Here is a 16,903-nt window from a genome sequence, read left to right as displayed (position 1 = left end):
AAAAAATTACAAAATAGAAGAAGGATTCTTCGATTCTTCGAAATCATAAAATAGCTAAATAATTAATTTGCATTGAGGTTGGGTTTTAAGTCAAAAAAATCCGGTGGCTTCGGGATCCGCATTAAGACTAAAAGAGGGCGGCCGGTCTTTTTTTTTTGTGTTTTAAATTTCCTCGGCCGACCAGCAGAGGAAGATACCCCCGCACCTTCGCTGCCGCCACGACTTCCTTGTGTCAATCTTGTATTGACTCGATTGGCTTACGTGCGAAACCCGTCAGAAGACCCATTTTGAAAAACCTTCCCCTAATTTTTTTTTTCCTTTCGTTATATTTTCTTAATATACGTTTTTTTTTTGGGCCAAATTAATATATGTTTTTTCTGAACGTCGAGCATTGTGTAAATATCAGTAGCCTCTTCGGGAAGGTCAAATTTTGCATACCTGTCCATAATTTTTCCTTCCAATTTTTTTTTTTTATAATAAAAGGAGTATCTTGGATTTCTTTTTTCGAGCTCGCATGTTGAATTATCGAAGCCCCGCGTTTCGTGTCTGTCGTGTAATGGCGACATGACATTGTCTGAAATGCTTTCATTTTTTTTTTTTTTTGGGTTTATTGAAGACACTTTTCTTCCACCGTATTCGGTAAGGGGTCGAATGTCCGAGTCATATGCAATTTTTTTTTTTAATTATGAAATATTTTTCCGAAAGTTCGGCATAGCCAAATGAATTTGACTCTTAAGAATAAGATGGGAATGGAGCTTTCCGGCGATCTGTAACTTTGATCTCTTCCCTTTTTTTCCTGGTCAACAACATGCTTAATAAAGGAAGTTTTTCAAACCACCACCACCACCCCCACACCCCCCAAAAAAAAAAAAATGCTGAAATTACATATACGTGTGTGTAATTACAAAAGGTAGAATCTAAAAAGTCAAAACGCGTTGACTTTCTAGAAATGAATGCACACATGATTTTTAGGCTCTCTTGCCTTGTCTGCCACGTACCTGTTCTCGAATGGTCAAGTAATGGCCAAACTTGACACATAGGGAGCCCCGTTCGCGTCGGGACACGGATCGAGGATGCCGACAACGAGCTTGCCTTTCCCGGAATCTCGACTCTGGAGTAGGGATTCCACGAGTAATGTATATGACTCGAACCGAACATTTTGCAGCCACAGTACATCGGTGATTATTACGAACTACGATATGCATCAAATAAATATTGCTACGGCTGACCGCCTAGCTACGCCAATCATGTAGACGTTGCCGTCGAGAGGGGGGATGGAGTAAAAGAAGAAGCCCCTAGTGGTCACCTACCTATCTTAATCTCCCAAGCTCAAAGTGGGCACTAGTATTCTGTCAATTCGTTCCATATTTAAATCGTCATCTCCACAAAAGTTTATTGGGCATTGGTGCTTGCTTAGTGTGCAAGTAAAAGAGAGTCATGGTGGACGAAAAAGAGAGCAAAGTTCATTAAAGAAAAATGGGAAAAAAAATTATTTGAGCTGAAGGAGATTGTGTCTGTATTTGACTTTTGCTTAACCGCAAAGTTTTATGCATCACTTTCGTGGTCTAGACCCCGTTGGAGGTGGTCAACAACGTGTCGGTAACATAAAAAAAACACGGGGAATTTCAAAAGATTTTGGTCTGTGTGTGTTTTAGGTCCCAAGGTTTGGTCCTGCCGGTCGGTCGGTCGGTCGAGCCTTTCAGAGGCTGCAGTCTCTCTTGGAGTTTATTCCTTGATAGGCCGCGCCCCCGGTCGGCCTCTTTAGCGAGGCTTTGAGCCGCGAGTGACAAGATTGAAAATGTCTGGCTACAACAGTGGTGTGTCTCTCGAATCCTTAAACTGACCACACACGTTGAGATCAGAAAATTCACGTGAAATTGCTTCCTTGTCACGCGGCAATAACATTGCCGGTGAAATTTTATGGAATTAATGACTCTTTCCGACAAATGCTTCCAATGGTTATGAAGTGCATGTACCGCGGTCCATATGCTACTGTTGATACTTGATAAAACTGGAACCTCAACGAATTCCTCCAAGCTGTGGTTTGGGCTTTTAGCTTGTTTGTTATGGCCCAAAGAAGAAGAAACGTGGGGTGGGGATGGGGGAGAAGTGTCAAAAAAGTCTTAAACCTATTGTATTAGTACCAATTCAGTCCTAAACCTTTTTTTGATGCCAATTTAGTCTTAAACCTTTTGTATTTGTGCCAATTAAGTCCTAAACCTTTTATTGGTGTTAATTTAGTCATAAACCTTTTGTATTGTTGCCAATTTAGTCCTAAATCTTTTATATGTATACCAATTGAGTTAATCCGGTCAATTTTGACCGAAAATCGCTGACGTGGATATCGATTGTCCTCCATGGTACGGCTAACGCTAACTTGGATATTTTTTAATATTATTTTAATATTTTAAATAATATTTTAAGCATTTTTTTTTGTTTTTTTCAAAATTATTTTTAAAAATTATTTAAAATATCAAAAAAATATTAAAAAAATATCCACGTTAGCGCCAACTGTGCCACGTAGGATAATTGACGTCCATACCAGTGATTTCCAATCAAAATTGGCCGAATTGACTCAATTGGCAAAAATGTAAAATTTTTAGGACTAAATTGGCACTATTGTAAAAGGTTTAGGACCGAATTGACACTAATAAAAGGTTTAGGACTTAATTGGCATCAATATAAAAGGTTTAGGACTAAATTGGCATCAAAAAAAGATTTATGACTGAATTAGTATTAATACAATAGGTTTATGACTTTTTTGACACTTTTCTTGTGGGGATGGGGATTTGAGGCCCAATGATTATTTTAGCCCCAACTTTTTTTTGTTCTACAAAAAATCATCTAACTTTAACTTGAGTCTCCTCCATTGAAACTATTAGTTATGCAACATGACAATTCTACGTCATCAATATATCCACATGGCTTACCGACGTGGATTTAAGATACTATTCATCATCTTCTTAATAAGGAATCTGAAGTTATTTATCCGCTTCAACTTGGTCACGGGTTGAAGGACAACTGTTTTGAAACTTCAGGGAGGTTGGGCTCGTTATAAAAAAGGCTCTAGTTATGAACTTGACGAATCTCGTCCATGGCATCTCTCCATGGGTGGTAATACACATCTTTGGATTCCAGTGAAACCGTGAAATGAAGGAGGCGACGAACAACTTAACCATCGTCCTTCAAGCCGTGATCAAGGTGAAGCGGATGAACAATTTCGAATTCAGTGCTAAAAAGTTTGTGAATAGTGCCTTAAATCCATATTAGCAAGCTACATGGATTTATTGATGACGTGAAATTGCCACGTTAGACAATTAACGGTTCCCAATTAAGTAGGGCCAGATTTGATACTCGAATCACAGTTGGTGAATTTTTTACGAGACAAAAAAGTCCAGGTCAGAAGTCGGTCCTTTTCCAAGGAATTAGCCCCGATTACATTATGCCCGAGACTAGGGGTGAACGGTTTCAAGTTCCGGATAGGTTCCACCTAGAACTTGGAACCTACCCGCTAGTATAAGTTCCTCATTTTTTGGAGCCTACAACCTACCCTATGCACCCTAGAACCTGAAACCTACCCTATCACAAGTTATAGGGTATGATTCCAGGGTACCCGGGAACCCGTAATTTTACTAAAAACACTTAAGAAAAGTAGCTCCAACATCTACATAATCATTTTTAATCAAAGAGAGGGATTAGCAGTTGATAAAAAAAAGCCAGTACATTACCAAAGTGCAAGATTGTGAATTATAAAACATGAGACTTAGAGAATTCAAAGTATTTGCAATATACTAGCATGTCACATGTACAATACCTTTTTGAAATTTTCTCAAGCTCAAGTTTTCAATTTTTTTAGCTTGTTCTTATAAACTTGTTTCGCGTTTAGCTTGGCCTTTCTTTTCCTCCACCAACTTCAGAGCACTTCGCTCCCTCTTCAGTTTAGTTTGTTAAAAAAGTTCGAGTGGTTTCAAGATCACATTCCTAATTTCTATGACACATATACAAAACGCCGATTCCGGTTCCGCTTCTTGTTCCAATTCCGGTTCCATAGAGAATAGGGAATCGGAAGCGGTTCCTCAAAATACGGAATCGGGAATCGGACCCTATTTCACTAGAACCTGGAACCGGACTGGAATCATAGGTTTGGTTCTCGGTTCTACCTTGAAACCATACTCGTCCCTACCCAAGACGACGACGATGACAAGAACGCGTCGAGTCTAGGGGTGTAAATGAAAACTTTCCTTAAACTCCGTCTCCAAAGCGTAATTATCCGAACCTTCCCGCGAGAAGATAGCAACAAACAATGCGTCGAGGCCGGGGGGCGTAAATGAAAATTTTCTTTGAACTCCGTAGCGAACACGTAATTATGCGAATCTTCCCTGGGGGTTCCCTCTTCTCGGTCGTCTTCCTTGTCGCACGGGGCCAACACCAGCACACGAGCTCTCCTCCTATTCACTTCTCAGCGTCTCCATCTTCTCCTTCAATTTCCACTCCAAAAGCCCTAAAATTCCTCAATATCCAACTCTCCCAACCCATCACATGAATCGAGGACTTCACCATCTCTGTTCGTACCGCGAAAGCCCTAGATTTGCCGGACTCGCCTTCCCCTCCAAGCCCTAATTCGCCCAAGACTCGGTGGGCCCACCTCTCCTCCCATTGGCGACGCCCCCGATGGCCGATATGCTGGCCCCTCCACCGTCTCCATCCGCCTCCGGCGACGGCGAGGGGGCGGACGCGTGGTACGGAAGCATCCAGTACCTGCTCAATATCTCCGCCATCGGCGCATTCTGCTGCGTGTTCATCTTCCTCTTCCTCAAGCTCCGCAGCGACCACCGCCGCATGCCCGGCCCTGCGGCGCTCGCCACGAAGCTCCTCGCGGTGTGGCACGCCACGGGCCGCGAGATTGCGCGGCACTGCGGGGCTGACGCCGCGCAGTTCCTGATCATCGAAGGCGGGAGCTGCAGCCTTCTGCTATTAATCGCCATCCTGTCGGTCTTTGTACTTTTGCCGATTAATCTCTACTGCGGAGACGCGGTGTTGAATGATCAGTTCTCAAAGATGACGATCAGCCACATCACGAAAGGTTCGGGATTGCTTTGGGTGCACTTCTTCTTTGTGGTCATTGTTGTCGTTTTGGTGCATTTCGGTATTAATGCAATTGAGGGAAGATTGAGGGTTACTAGATTTAGGGATGGAAATGGGAACCCGAGTTATCCGGGCACGAGTTCGAGTGCTATATTTACCGTTATGGTGCAAGGTTTGCCAAAGACCCTGGGGGTTGATAGCCAAGAATTGCAGGAATATTTTCAGCACAAGTATCCGGGGAAGCTTTATAAGTTAATATTACCTATGGATTTGTCTGCATTGGATGATTTGGCCTTGGAACTGGTTAGAGTAAGGGATGAGATTTCTTGGTTGGTTGCGAGGATGGACTCAAGGCTTTTACCTGGAGATGGTGAAGATTTGGAACATGGGGGTGATTTTTGGGAGGGAGTGAGGGTTAGGGCTGTTTGGATGTGGAAGCACGTAAAGCATGGTTGGGATCAGGTGGCTGATAGATTAGGTTACACGGATGAGGATAAGTTGAGAAGGTTGCAGGAATTGAGAGCTGAACTGGAGACTGACCTTGCAGCTTATAAAGAAGGGCGTGCACCCGGTGCTGGTGTTGCATTTGTGATGTTTAAGGATGTGTACACAGCAAATAAGGCTGTTCAGGATTTCAGAAGCGAGAAGAAGAGGAGAATTGGGAAGTTCTTTTCAGTCATGGAGTTGCGCCTGCAGAGGAACCAGTGGAAAGTTGAGCGAGCACCGTTGGCTACGGACATATATTGGAATCACTTGGGGTTGACAAAGTTCTCTCTGAGACTGCGGAGGGTACTTGTGAATACGTGCTTGCTCTTGATGTTAGTGTTCTTCAGTTCCCCTCTAGCTGTCATCAGTGCCATAAACAGTGCTGGGCGAATCATCAATGCGGAAGCCATGGATAATGCTCAGTCATGGTTGGCCTGGGTGCAGAGCTCGAGCTGGCTTGCTTCAGTTGTTTTTCAGTTCTTGCCGAATGTCATCATCTTTGTGAGTATGTACATAATTATACCATCTGTGCTTTCTCATCTCTCCAAGTTTGAGAGGCATCTCACCATGTCTGGAGAGCAGAAAGCAGCCCTTCTGAAGATGGTGTGCTTCTTCCTTGTTAATCTCATCCTCTTGAGGGGTCTGGTGGAATCGTCACTAGAAAGTGCTCTCCTTCGCATGGGCAGGTGCTATCTGGACGGAGAAGACTGTAAGAGGATTGAGCAGTACCTTAGCGCATCTTTTTTATCAAGATCATGCCTATCCTCTCTAGCATTTCTTATCGCCAGCACATTCTTGGGAATATCTTACGATTTGTTGGCTCCTATCCCTTGGATAAAGAAGAAGATTCAGAAGCTTCGGAAGAATGACATGCTTCAGCTGGTTCCTGAGCAAAGTGAGGATCGTCCCCTCGAACAGCAGGAAACAAATAGTCTTCGGAGACCCCTCGTCTCTGAAACTGTTTATGACACCCCTAGATTCAGTGCTGTCGACCTACCCGGCCAGGATCTTACTGAATATCCGACCAATGGAGCCTCACCGGTGCCAAAGCAGACGTTCGACTTTGCTCAGTATTATGCATTTAATTTGACGATATTTGCCCTGACCATGATATATTCCTCATTCGCTCCTCTCGTGGTCCCTGTCGGTGCGATCTATTTCGGGTACAGATATGTGGTTGACAAGTACAACTTTCTATTTGTTTATAGAGTTCGGGGGTTTCCTGCTGGCAACGACGGGAGGTTAATGGACTCCGTGTTGAGCATCATGCGACTTTGTGTCGATCTCTTTCTCCTTGCAATGCTCTTGTACTTTTCAGTCCAAGGAGACTCCACAAAGCTGCAAGCCATATTTACGCTTGGAATGTTAGTAGTGTATAAGTTGTTGCCGTCCGATGGCGATAATTTTCAGCCAGCCCTGTTGGAAGGCATACAATCTATTGACAGTGTCATAGATGGGCCTATCGATTACGAGGTGTTCTCATGTCCCAAATTTGATTGGGATACTTATTATAGATAAGGCCGTTCTCCAATGCTGTTCATTAGCTCATTAACTTATTTGCACGCTCCCTATTCGCAATTTCTAACTTGCCGTTTTTGCTGCATTGCTTGGTCCCCGGTTTTACTTGTGTCTATACATATCTTGTTGATCTCATGTAGGTTTGTCCCTCCCTGGTATAAAGGTGCGTATGTTGTGACTCGTTTGGTTTACCAAATTGTCTGTAATGCCTGTTATGATTTGGTGGGAGTGATCTATCTGTCTGGTTCTTTTATCCCTTGAAGTGGGTCTTCTGTGGCAAGTAATGGGTAGGAATATTGTATACTTAACTGCATGGTGGTACAATTTTTGCGACTTCTAGTTCTCAAGGTAAACCATCTCCGGATGTTCGATCGAAGACTAGTTTGTCAGGAATGGACCATTTGTCTTCATGAAAGGAGACAAGGAATTCATGGTTTTACTTTCCTTCAATGATTGAGATAACTGATGAATGGTTTACTATGAATGGTAATGATATACAGACGCTCTACAATTTGCACGTCGCAGACGGTTCTTATCTCGCAATATGAGAAGTACAGGTATGGATGGTGATGAAATAAGATCGCCATTGAATTTGCAATTTTCGTGCCACACAAAGGTTTCGAGCGCTGACGGCTCTCATCAATCTGCGGTGAAGAAGAAGATGTGTCTCCTTAAATAGAAGAGGTCCGGCTCTAAAGTTACTCCCGAAGATAACCATAAACACTTTCTCAAGTCACGAGAATTGAACATTCTTCTGCTTTCAAAATGGTCTCCTTTAGATTACGTTTCTTCTATGTGGAAAGTTTTTTAACTTTTTTTTTTTAACCCTCTTTCAAGAGCAGGGAAGATTGAGCACGTTTTTGTTCACCTGAACTTCCTTCAAATTTACTCTCGTGTCACCTTATGAGCATGAGAATTTGCTAGGACCAAATTGAAAGTAGGCCAACACGAGGCGGAGAGAATTCGTAGGATCTCATGTTTCAACTGGGTCAAAAGTGAAAAAGACCAATCCCTATGTTAACTCGTAGCCAAGCAGACTGGCTATCTTCTTCACTTGAACTGGGTCTAACGTCCAATGTGGCTTCACCATAATCTCTCTCTCTCTCTCTCAGGTGTTTGTAACATGTGATTGATATCAATAAATAGGAGAAGTTCTAATCAGCCCCATACCCACAACTCCTAACACAAATTCAGTTCTGGATTCGATTTCGAGACAACAATGCACCATTTAGCGTTGGAGGTTGGTCTGGTCGATCCCACTGTGGAGATGAGAACTCGTGAGCTCGAGAACATGAAGCGGCCGATCTGTCCGAAGCCCCGACGGCTCCGGTCGGCGACGCCGGACCTCCTCAAGTCCCTTAGATGCAGCAAACACTGGTTCGGCACCCTTGCATTGTCCTCTAGGCTGTGAAAACTTCAAAAGGGGGTTGATTCAACCGCTCACTTCCAATTCTTTCCTGTTACGATTCTTGTTTTTCCGCCTGCAGCCAGCAGAATGGCGACGCAAGAAGTGCGACGGCGGACCCGGTTGGAGACAAGGTTGGCCTCGTTATCCAGACGGGTGACGAGGATGAAAGCCCGGGCGCCGGGTGTTCCCCACCGTGTGGCGTGGGGTCGCCGCCCACAAGAACTGATAATCCGCTGGTTCACGACGTCCGGTTCATCCGCCAGATGGAGCTTCTCTCGCCATTCCCGCCCACCAAGCTCTCCGACAAATTCAATTTTCCCTCGGCCTCTCCGGTTTGAGACTCCAACGTAGCTACCATGGCTCTAGCCCCATTTTCTTTTTTTATTTATTTATCATTATCGTTTTGGACAACTCATGAGAATTTTTCTTTTTTTCGTTTTCGGCTTCTTTTTCTTTTGTAAATATATGGAGATGCATGTAAGCTGGACAAACCGGAAATTGTGAGATCGTAGCCTTGTAAAGTTTTTTTATTTTATTTTTATAACTGAGGTTTTCCACGTGTAATGAACTATTCCTCGGAGTGGTGGAGGTTTGCCAATGCCACCAGGTAAATGCCCCAAGACGTAATTGTTGGGAGTCGAACTTGTGACCTCATCGGTTTAACTTTATAAAGCCCAAGAAGCTCAACCAACTCGTCCAACGCCGCATTGGACATGTGATTTATGCCCAACTCATTAGGGTTGGATTTTGACTAAGTTTGAAACTCAAATCCAAATTAGAGTAGGTTTTCTATTTTTAGTACTTGTCTTTGTTTATGATAAACGTCCCAATCGTGTCTTGTAAGCTTTTTACTTCCCCTACACGCTTCATTGATTTCCATTAAGAAGTTCATGTCCAATTCCAGTTATGGGGCAAGCATGGCATCCAAGAGTGGAGATCATCCGTTCCAATTCAAGAGTGTTCCTCGCAAGTGCATGCGTCGAGGGCGACATCGCTTGGGCAGGGCAAGGGGTTGCCTCGTGAGATTTGGTGAAGGCGGCCTCGCCCAATGCTCGCTGGTGGCCAACCATCACTTGAGATCGGCCACCAGCGAGAAGGAAGATAAATAAATAAAATAAGGAAAATAGAAAAGAAAAATGGGGAAATCAAAAAAAATGTAAATGTCGAAAATACCCTTCGCCAGGCCATTCTTTGAAATAACGAGGACGCTTTGCATGCTTATTTGAAACAAGGTCTACTTCAAACATTTATTTGAGAAAATGATAGTACTTTAGACCTTTATTTGGAATTTTTCCTTAAAACAATTGCATTTTGGCAACCACAACTTGATAAAAAGACATATAACACATACCCACACGATTAGTCTCCTACCAATCCGGACAATAAATCGACTTGGTTTATTCTGGTAAAACAATGGCAGATAGACATGTATATGAGTGGTGAAAATACATTGTAGAGAAAAAACCAAAATTAAGACTGCATTTGGTTGGGCTTTTACAAGAAGTTTTTGGGTGAAATGCAAAGAATTTTAGGCTAAAGGGGTTTCTCGTAATGTAAATATTTGGTGAAGCGTAATTAAAGAATGCATGGGGAAGCAACTTTGCGTTAAATAGTGTTTGGAAAAATCATGAGTGTAAAGGACTTTTGCTCTCTCTCTCCCTCCAACCTCAGGTGACTCGCAGTGAGGCTTCCATGGTCTCGCAGATCATTTGTAAGAATTCTGGCATTTCCAATTAGGAGGTGATTCTGCGACAACCGGCGCCCATCTTGTAGATCATTCGACGGAGCTTCTCCGGCGAACCACGTCCACGACTCGGAGAAGATGAATAATTCTTATTAGGGAAAAATCGGAAAATGAAAATATAGGTGATGTTAGTTTTGGGGGAAAAAAAATGATCAATCCTGAGAAGTGCCCTTTTGAAAATGTTGAAAAATCCAAGGCGGTCCCCAAGATGGTCACAAATTATTTTTTTTCCAAACGCCCGAATTATTCCCCAAGGAATTTTAGAGGTCCAAAACCCCTTTGCAAAGTGGTTCCCAAACGCACCCCAAGTACAAAAAGATGCTACTAGCACAATACTCTAGCAAAAGCATACGCCCAAAATTCGTCATGCAAACCAATTTTCCCATCGATTTTGGTACGTCACGACGCGTGGAGAAGTTAAATTAGGTTAATTAGAAGAGTCTGCTCACTAAGTCCCCTTGATTTGATTTAATGACGGAGAATTGAAGCCCCTTTCGACCCTAGTCACGCATTTCGCCTCTTTGAATGGTAAGCATCCGATTTAGTCAATTTCGTGCAATTAATTACTAGGTCTCGTTCTAGGAAGCTTCCTCGGTGACTTAACCCGCACGTTACGTTGGGCGGATATTTAGCCTGTTGACTCGACTCGACTCGACTCGAGTCTTCTTCAATTTTCCCAATTGATGAACGAACTTAGTACTTACCATAAGAACCTAAATTGGGCAAATACACTATCACGATAAATCTCGAAAACCCTAATTAGCCCCTGCCACTTGGCATCCTTAGACATATATCGGCTTTCGAATTCGAGATGCTTGCCGAAAAATTAAAATCATCGAGTAAAAATAAACCGTACCTGCACATCAGCATGATAAATTTTCCCTTCGAATGTCTAATTACCTCTTGATATAGCAAGTAAAAGTAGAACGCTCTGCGAGTAATGCCACACGGATTACGATTTTCCCCTTCCATAAAGCATGCTCTTTTAATTTTGAGAAAGTGAATCCCCCCCGCCGCACATCTGCTTTTTAACTTTTCTCGTCCTTTTTGACTTTAAATGTTCGATCAAGCATTAAAAACCGCGAGGCCTTTTCCATGTTTCTTCCGGAAATTGCGCTATGGCAAATTGGTCAATCATTCATGGCGTCTCCTCGGACTAGTTGGAGGAGGAAAATTGATGTCCAATTCTCAGCTTGACCTAGTATATGCATGGCCACAATTTTATAAAGCTGTGTCCGAAAAATTCTTAGACTTTTAGACGTGTCTCGAATATTATATGACGAGATATTTGACGAGGCTTTTGAATTAGCACGGCGCGTTTTAAAAATAATGAGAATACGAGCAAGTGATGATATATAGAGAGTGGAGATATCGGATTTTCAGATCGGGTAACCTTAAACTAGAGAGCTCGACCGTTTCTCGAAAGAGCATATGGGCACGGGCACGAGGGAGCTACGAAACTAAAAAAATAGCCACACACACACACACAAAAAAAACACGAACACCACGTCACTCGGTATAAGTAATGACGTGGGCCCATTCCTCGGCACGTCGTCGTTTTTGGGGCGAACAATTTCCCACCTGCTCTCGTTTCTCGCAAATGAGAAAACGACAGACAGCACTTCCGCTGCTCAAATTGACTTTGAACCCCCCTCCCTCTCTCTCTCTCTCTCTCTCTAACCGGAAACTGTCGTGTCCGAAAAGACCCGTCGTCCCCACCCTTCGACTCTCTTCTTCTCCATCTCCCCTCCGACTGACAAATTCCGCAGAATATCTTACGCCCCGCCCGCCTCCCCCACGAAACCCCGCGCGCTCTCTCTCTGTGCTTCGCGGCCTCGCGGCTCTGAATTCATGGCTTGTGCCACCCGCGGCCGCGTCTTCTTCTTGGCCGACTTGGTCTTCTGTTGCCTGACCGTGGCCTGTCTGTGCGTACGCAGCTGCGGCGGGGCCGGAACTTTCGGCTTCGACATCCACCACCGGTCCTCCGATCGGGTCAAGGCCATGCTGGCCGTCGCCGGTGAGGACGAGCTGCCCGAGAGGGGGAGCCCGGAGTACTACGCCGCCATGGCCCACCGCGACCGGCTAGTCCACGGCCGTCGCCTCGCTGCGGCGGGCGATCGGGCGGCGATCACTTTCGACGGCGGGAACGAGACGTACCGGCTCAAATCGTTCGGCTAGTACGTGCCTTCGTTCTTGATTTATCTAAAGTGGGATTCTCCCGATTTCACTGGGAGAAGGTTTTCCTCCTTCTGTTCTTATAGCTACCAGCCTAGGAGGGGATGCTGATGTTTAAAGTCTTTTGAGTTTTGGGTATTAGCTGCGAATTGTTGATTTCTGTGCTTTACTCCATTTTCAGTTTGCACTACGCAAATGTCTCTGTTGGGACCCCAAGTTTGTCATTTTTGGTGGCACTCGACACTGGGAGTGATCTGTTCTGGATACCCTGTGATTGTATTAGCTGCGTGCGGGGAGTGAAGTTGCCGACTGGACAGGTATCTGCCGTTACGTCCTGTTCATTTTGGCGCTACAAATTTTTGTTGGAGGTTTCTTTTACTTTCCTTTTCTGAATCTTGATGTCTTCTAGGATACTATTTTTGGCTTGCAATGTTACTTTTGAATTAGTAGTTTTTGATCCCTCGGATCCCGTTCTTGATCCAATTTATTTTTCAAGTTTGCTATCATTTTGCTGTTTGCATCAATTTGTTCTATACATAGTCCTTCAAAAGATTGTCATCCTTGATTTCAAGCAATTATGTGTACTAAACTTTCCTGGCTGAAAATCATGCCATAGGAGGTGTTCGAATGCTAAATGAAGTAGAACTTTCAGAAGGTACTGATACATTGATTCGAGCAAGAATTGCTTAAAAAAAATATTTTTTTGTCATGCAGGTGATATATTTCAATATCTACAGCCCCAATGCATCATCATCAAGTACGATAGTTCCCTGCAGTGGCGGGCTTTGCAGGCACCAATTCAGATGCTCTGCCACTCTCGACCGATGTCCTTATCAAGTTGTTTATGTCTCTAATGGTACTTCATCTACGGGGTTTTTGGTTGAAGATGTGTTGCATATGACCACAGACGACAATCAATCAAAAGTAGTTCCTGCTCAGATAACGTTTGGGTAGGTATTTGCTAGCTCTTTGGTATAACATGGCTGTATTCTAGAGCTTAACCACGCAATATCCAGATTTGAAGGTTAAGAGTGAAGTCTTAGACTCTCAGTTCCCAACTTTTTGTGCTACTTAAACTTTTCAAATAAATAATGTAGCTTGACCTTTTGACAAAAACAAGAGATGAGAAGATGAGTATTTGCTGGTTTCTAAGCGCTAATACAGTTTCTGAACGCAGTACTAAATTGAATTAATTTATGCATGTGTGTACCCGAAGTTCTTTGGCTGGTTATCTTCTATACAATGTCGCTGATCAAGTAATGCTGTCCCTTGCAGATGTGGTCAAATTCAAACTGGTTCCTTTTTGGAAGGTGGTGCACCCAATGGTCTATTTGGTCTTGGCATGAACAACATATCAGTTCCTAGCATTTTAGCTAAAGATGGGCTTGCAGCAAATTCATTTTCTATGTGCTTTGGGCGTGACGGCTATGGTAGAATTAGTTTTGGAGACAAAGACAGCTCAAACCAAGGGGAAACACCATTTATTGTTAGTCAGTTACAGTAAGAATCATGCTTTTCACTGCATGAAGCTAGTGGCACAATTGCTACATTTTGCAGGGGGAATTTCTATATTCTGGTTTCTCGACTGTGACCCTAAATACTTTGCTTTTACTTTTGCCAGTCCAGCTTACAATATTACTGTCACGCAAGTCATCGTGGGAGACGAAATTCATGATCTTGAATTTAGTGCTATTTTTGACTCCGGGACCTCATTTACATACTTGAATGACCCAGCTTACACTCTCATTTCCAAGACTGTAAGTTAACGGAGATATATCTGATGTTTAATTCGAACATCTAAATTCTTTGCTTTAATGCTTGAGTTTATCTGCAGTTTGACTCCAGTGTCCAAGAGAAAAGGCATTCTTCAGATCCCAATATTCCTTTTGAATATTGTTATGACATAAGGTTATCCTCTCCAGGAGCTTGAAGTTGAATTTTTCCTGTTCTTTTTTTATAAACAGCAAAAAATTTTCACAGAAACACCAAGGCAGGAGACCTCTACATGCTCCATAAGATTATGGTTCTCTCCAATTACATCTCTTGTATGTGCTGAGTCTTGATATTTATATGTATACAGCTCAAATCGAAGCCTCTCTCATATTTCTGTGTTGAACCTGACCATGAAAGGTGGAGATAGCTTTGGTGTAATTCAACCAGTAGAGTTGATCCCTGTGCTGGTAAGGCTTTTTTATCATTGCCCGTTTGCTGGCAGCATGGTGCTAATTACTTCCTTTCTTTTACAGGGCGGATTTGTCTATTGCCTGGCTGTGGTGAAAAGCGGCAATGTAAATATAATTGGACGTGAGTATTCACGACATAAATAATACTGATACTGCTTTTTAGGGAAGCTGCGTTTACCGACATTTTACTAGCGTTTCCTTTCAGCTTTATTGTTCGCCAGTTATTAAGGACCTAGAGTTCTTGAAATTCAATGCCATAAAAGAAAATTTCTCCATGCATGATAAAAAAGTTGGTACTTCCAACTTTTGTTTACTAAGTAGGCTACTCTTCTGGTAGTTGACATAGGCACTATGACGGTCATCTTGAAACATACATGAAGACGACATTATACCAATTACTGATTTAATCACTCTCTCAGAAATCTACTCTTGCTTTTGAGACTTAGGACTTGATGGGTACAGTGAAGTCAAGGCAGCTTTTGGCTCCATCTGTTCGTTACTTACTGCAGTGCCATGAACCTCAGTTGTGTATTTTTCCCATTTAGATGGAACTTTGACCATGTTAGAATTTAATCCCAATGCAATGTAAGGTTGTGGGAAAGCAAGGGTGTGATAGTAAAATATCTTCTTTGAGTCTTCTGCACGATGGACCATGTTCATATGGATGGCAACATTAGTGAAAGTTCTTCCTCAGATATTTCCTGGATGAATAAGCAAGCAAGCAGCCAATGTGCATGCACACAGAGGACCTTTTGTGCGTCTTCCTTTTTGGTAGTAACCGTAAGTTTATGGAGTGACGGGTTAAATAAACCTCAGCAGTTGTGCTTGAACTCTGATCTGGTTCCTACGTTAACTTGAAACGTACTGTTCCAATACTTTTTAATAGCTGCATCATGAGGTTGTTGTTCCGCATTGAGCTATTCTGGCACTAACAATTCTGTTCACTTTTCAGAAAATTTCATGACTGGCTATCGTGTAGTTTTTGATCGCGAAAGGATGGTACTTGGTTGGAAGCCCTCCAACTGTGAGTAACTCCGCTTGACCTTATGAAAACATTCAATCATACATCTTGTTGACAATTTGGAATTTTAACAATTCTTTTTCCAGGCTACGATGTGAACGGCACATCCACGTTGCCTGTCAACCAGAAAAACACCAGTGCAATTCCTCCTGTTGCCTTCAATCCAGAAGCCACTTCAAGTAGCGGTGGCAACAACAATCATGATTCAGCGGTGTCGCCGCCTCTGTCAAGTTACTCCTGGCGTTTGCATCCTTTTACATGTGTACTAATGACTCTCGTATATCCATTTTTGGCCATTTTTTTTATTCTTTTACATTGTTGAGGCCTTACCCGATAGCCGGACGATACTTATTAAGAGGCATACATCCTTAGGTAGAAACAGCAAATCTGAGTAAACTATATCGACTTCCACTTCTAGGATCCGATAGCAGAGTTGTAGTTATGAGCAAGATGAGATTGTCGCAGCGTCGTGATTGAGAATTGCTGTTGTTGATTCAGGTTTTGGGTGAGATGACTTGTTATCTAAACGGTGTGATACTCAGGAATGTTGCTGAGACATGCTTTCTGGGTCATCATCCTATTCTACTGTGGCTTTAAGAGATTCGTTTTCATTATCTAATCTCATGACAGAATTACTAATGAACTGAAAGTATGTATTTTTAATATGCGGAATGTTTCTAGTCTCAGTAAAAATAACGCTATAGTGTGTGTCGAGCACCGTCCCGCCACTATCATGTCAGTGATTTCGGCCAAATTTATGACTGAATTAATAAAAGTGAGATAAGTTTAGGACTTTTTAGATAATTTTTTTCGTTTTTTGGTCAATTTTCGCCAAGTAAATTTGGTTTTTGGCAAAATATATCCGATCCAAGATTATCTTCTCCACCAAAAAGGAATGTAAAATCAAGTAAGAACAGTGCATGATATAGGAAAATTTCGTAGCGTTTATTTAGACCAGGAAAAGAGTCATCTGCCCATAAACTTTTAAAGCATTTTTCTCTAGGCAACCAACCCGTGTAAAAAGTGAAGACAATTTTCAAAAATTCCCTTTTTAACAGATCAATGGCCTTATAAAAGATCTGGCAAAACCATTGACTGGTTCATTGGATTGGCCAGTTGAACTAGATCAACGTCGGATTTGCCCAGTTCTTGGGCAATCCAGGCTATAGAGAAAACTCAGATAGGACCGTGCTTCGATTCCGGCCGACCGTTTGAACCAGCCAATTCAAGATTTCTTGTTCAAAAACACTGATCAAGAGCGTTACATGAGTAAAATTCTGATT

General features: G+C 42.7%; 3 protein-coding genes across 3 annotated transcripts; all 3 read left to right on the top strand.

Annotated features, from left to right (window-relative positions):
• The first annotated feature begins 4,338 nt into the window (after positions 1-4,338).
• LOC115736495 (CSC1-like protein At4g35870) lies at positions 4,339-7,174 on the top strand. Its single transcript, XM_030668223.2, has one exon. It carries the CDS (start codon positions 4,672-4,674, stop codon positions 7,087-7,089), a length of 2,418 nt encoding a protein of 805 aa, XP_030524083.1. The 5' UTR covers positions 4,339-4,671; the 3' UTR covers positions 7,090-7,174.
• An 863-nt stretch (positions 7,175-8,037) lies between these two features.
• Positions 8,038-8,968, top strand: LOC125312872. Its single transcript, XM_048272666.1, has 2 exons — positions 8,038-8,466; positions 8,577-8,968. The coding sequence occupies exons 1-2, from the start codon at positions 8,309-8,311 to the stop codon at positions 8,833-8,835; spliced, it is 417 nt and encodes a 138-aa protein (XP_048128623.1). The 5' UTR covers positions 8,038-8,308; the 3' UTR covers positions 8,836-8,968.
• Positions 8,969-12,008: 3,040 nt separating this feature from the next.
• On the top strand, positions 12,009-16,117 carry LOC115736497 (aspartyl protease family protein 1-like). The gene is made up of 10 exons (XM_030668225.2): positions 12,009-12,418; positions 12,598-12,733; positions 13,131-13,366; positions 13,692-13,916; positions 14,038-14,173; positions 14,251-14,324; positions 14,497-14,596; positions 14,663-14,720; positions 15,552-15,623; positions 15,707-16,117. The coding sequence occupies exons 1-10, from the start codon at positions 12,093-12,095 to the stop codon at positions 15,940-15,942; spliced, it is 1,599 nt and encodes a 532-aa protein (XP_030524085.1). The 5' UTR covers positions 12,009-12,092; the 3' UTR covers positions 15,943-16,117.
• The last annotated feature ends 786 nt before the right edge of the window (positions 16,118-16,903 follow it).

The sequence above is a fragment of the Rhodamnia argentea genome, chromosome 11 (assembly GCF_020921035.1).
Source record: "Rhodamnia argentea isolate NSW1041297 chromosome 11, ASM2092103v1, whole genome shotgun sequence".
Classification (NCBI taxonomy): Eukaryota; Viridiplantae; Streptophyta; class Magnoliopsida; order Myrtales; family Myrtaceae; genus Rhodamnia; species Rhodamnia argentea.
Note: the sequence above shows the minus strand (reverse complement) of the source record. Positions and strands in the feature narration are given on the sequence as shown.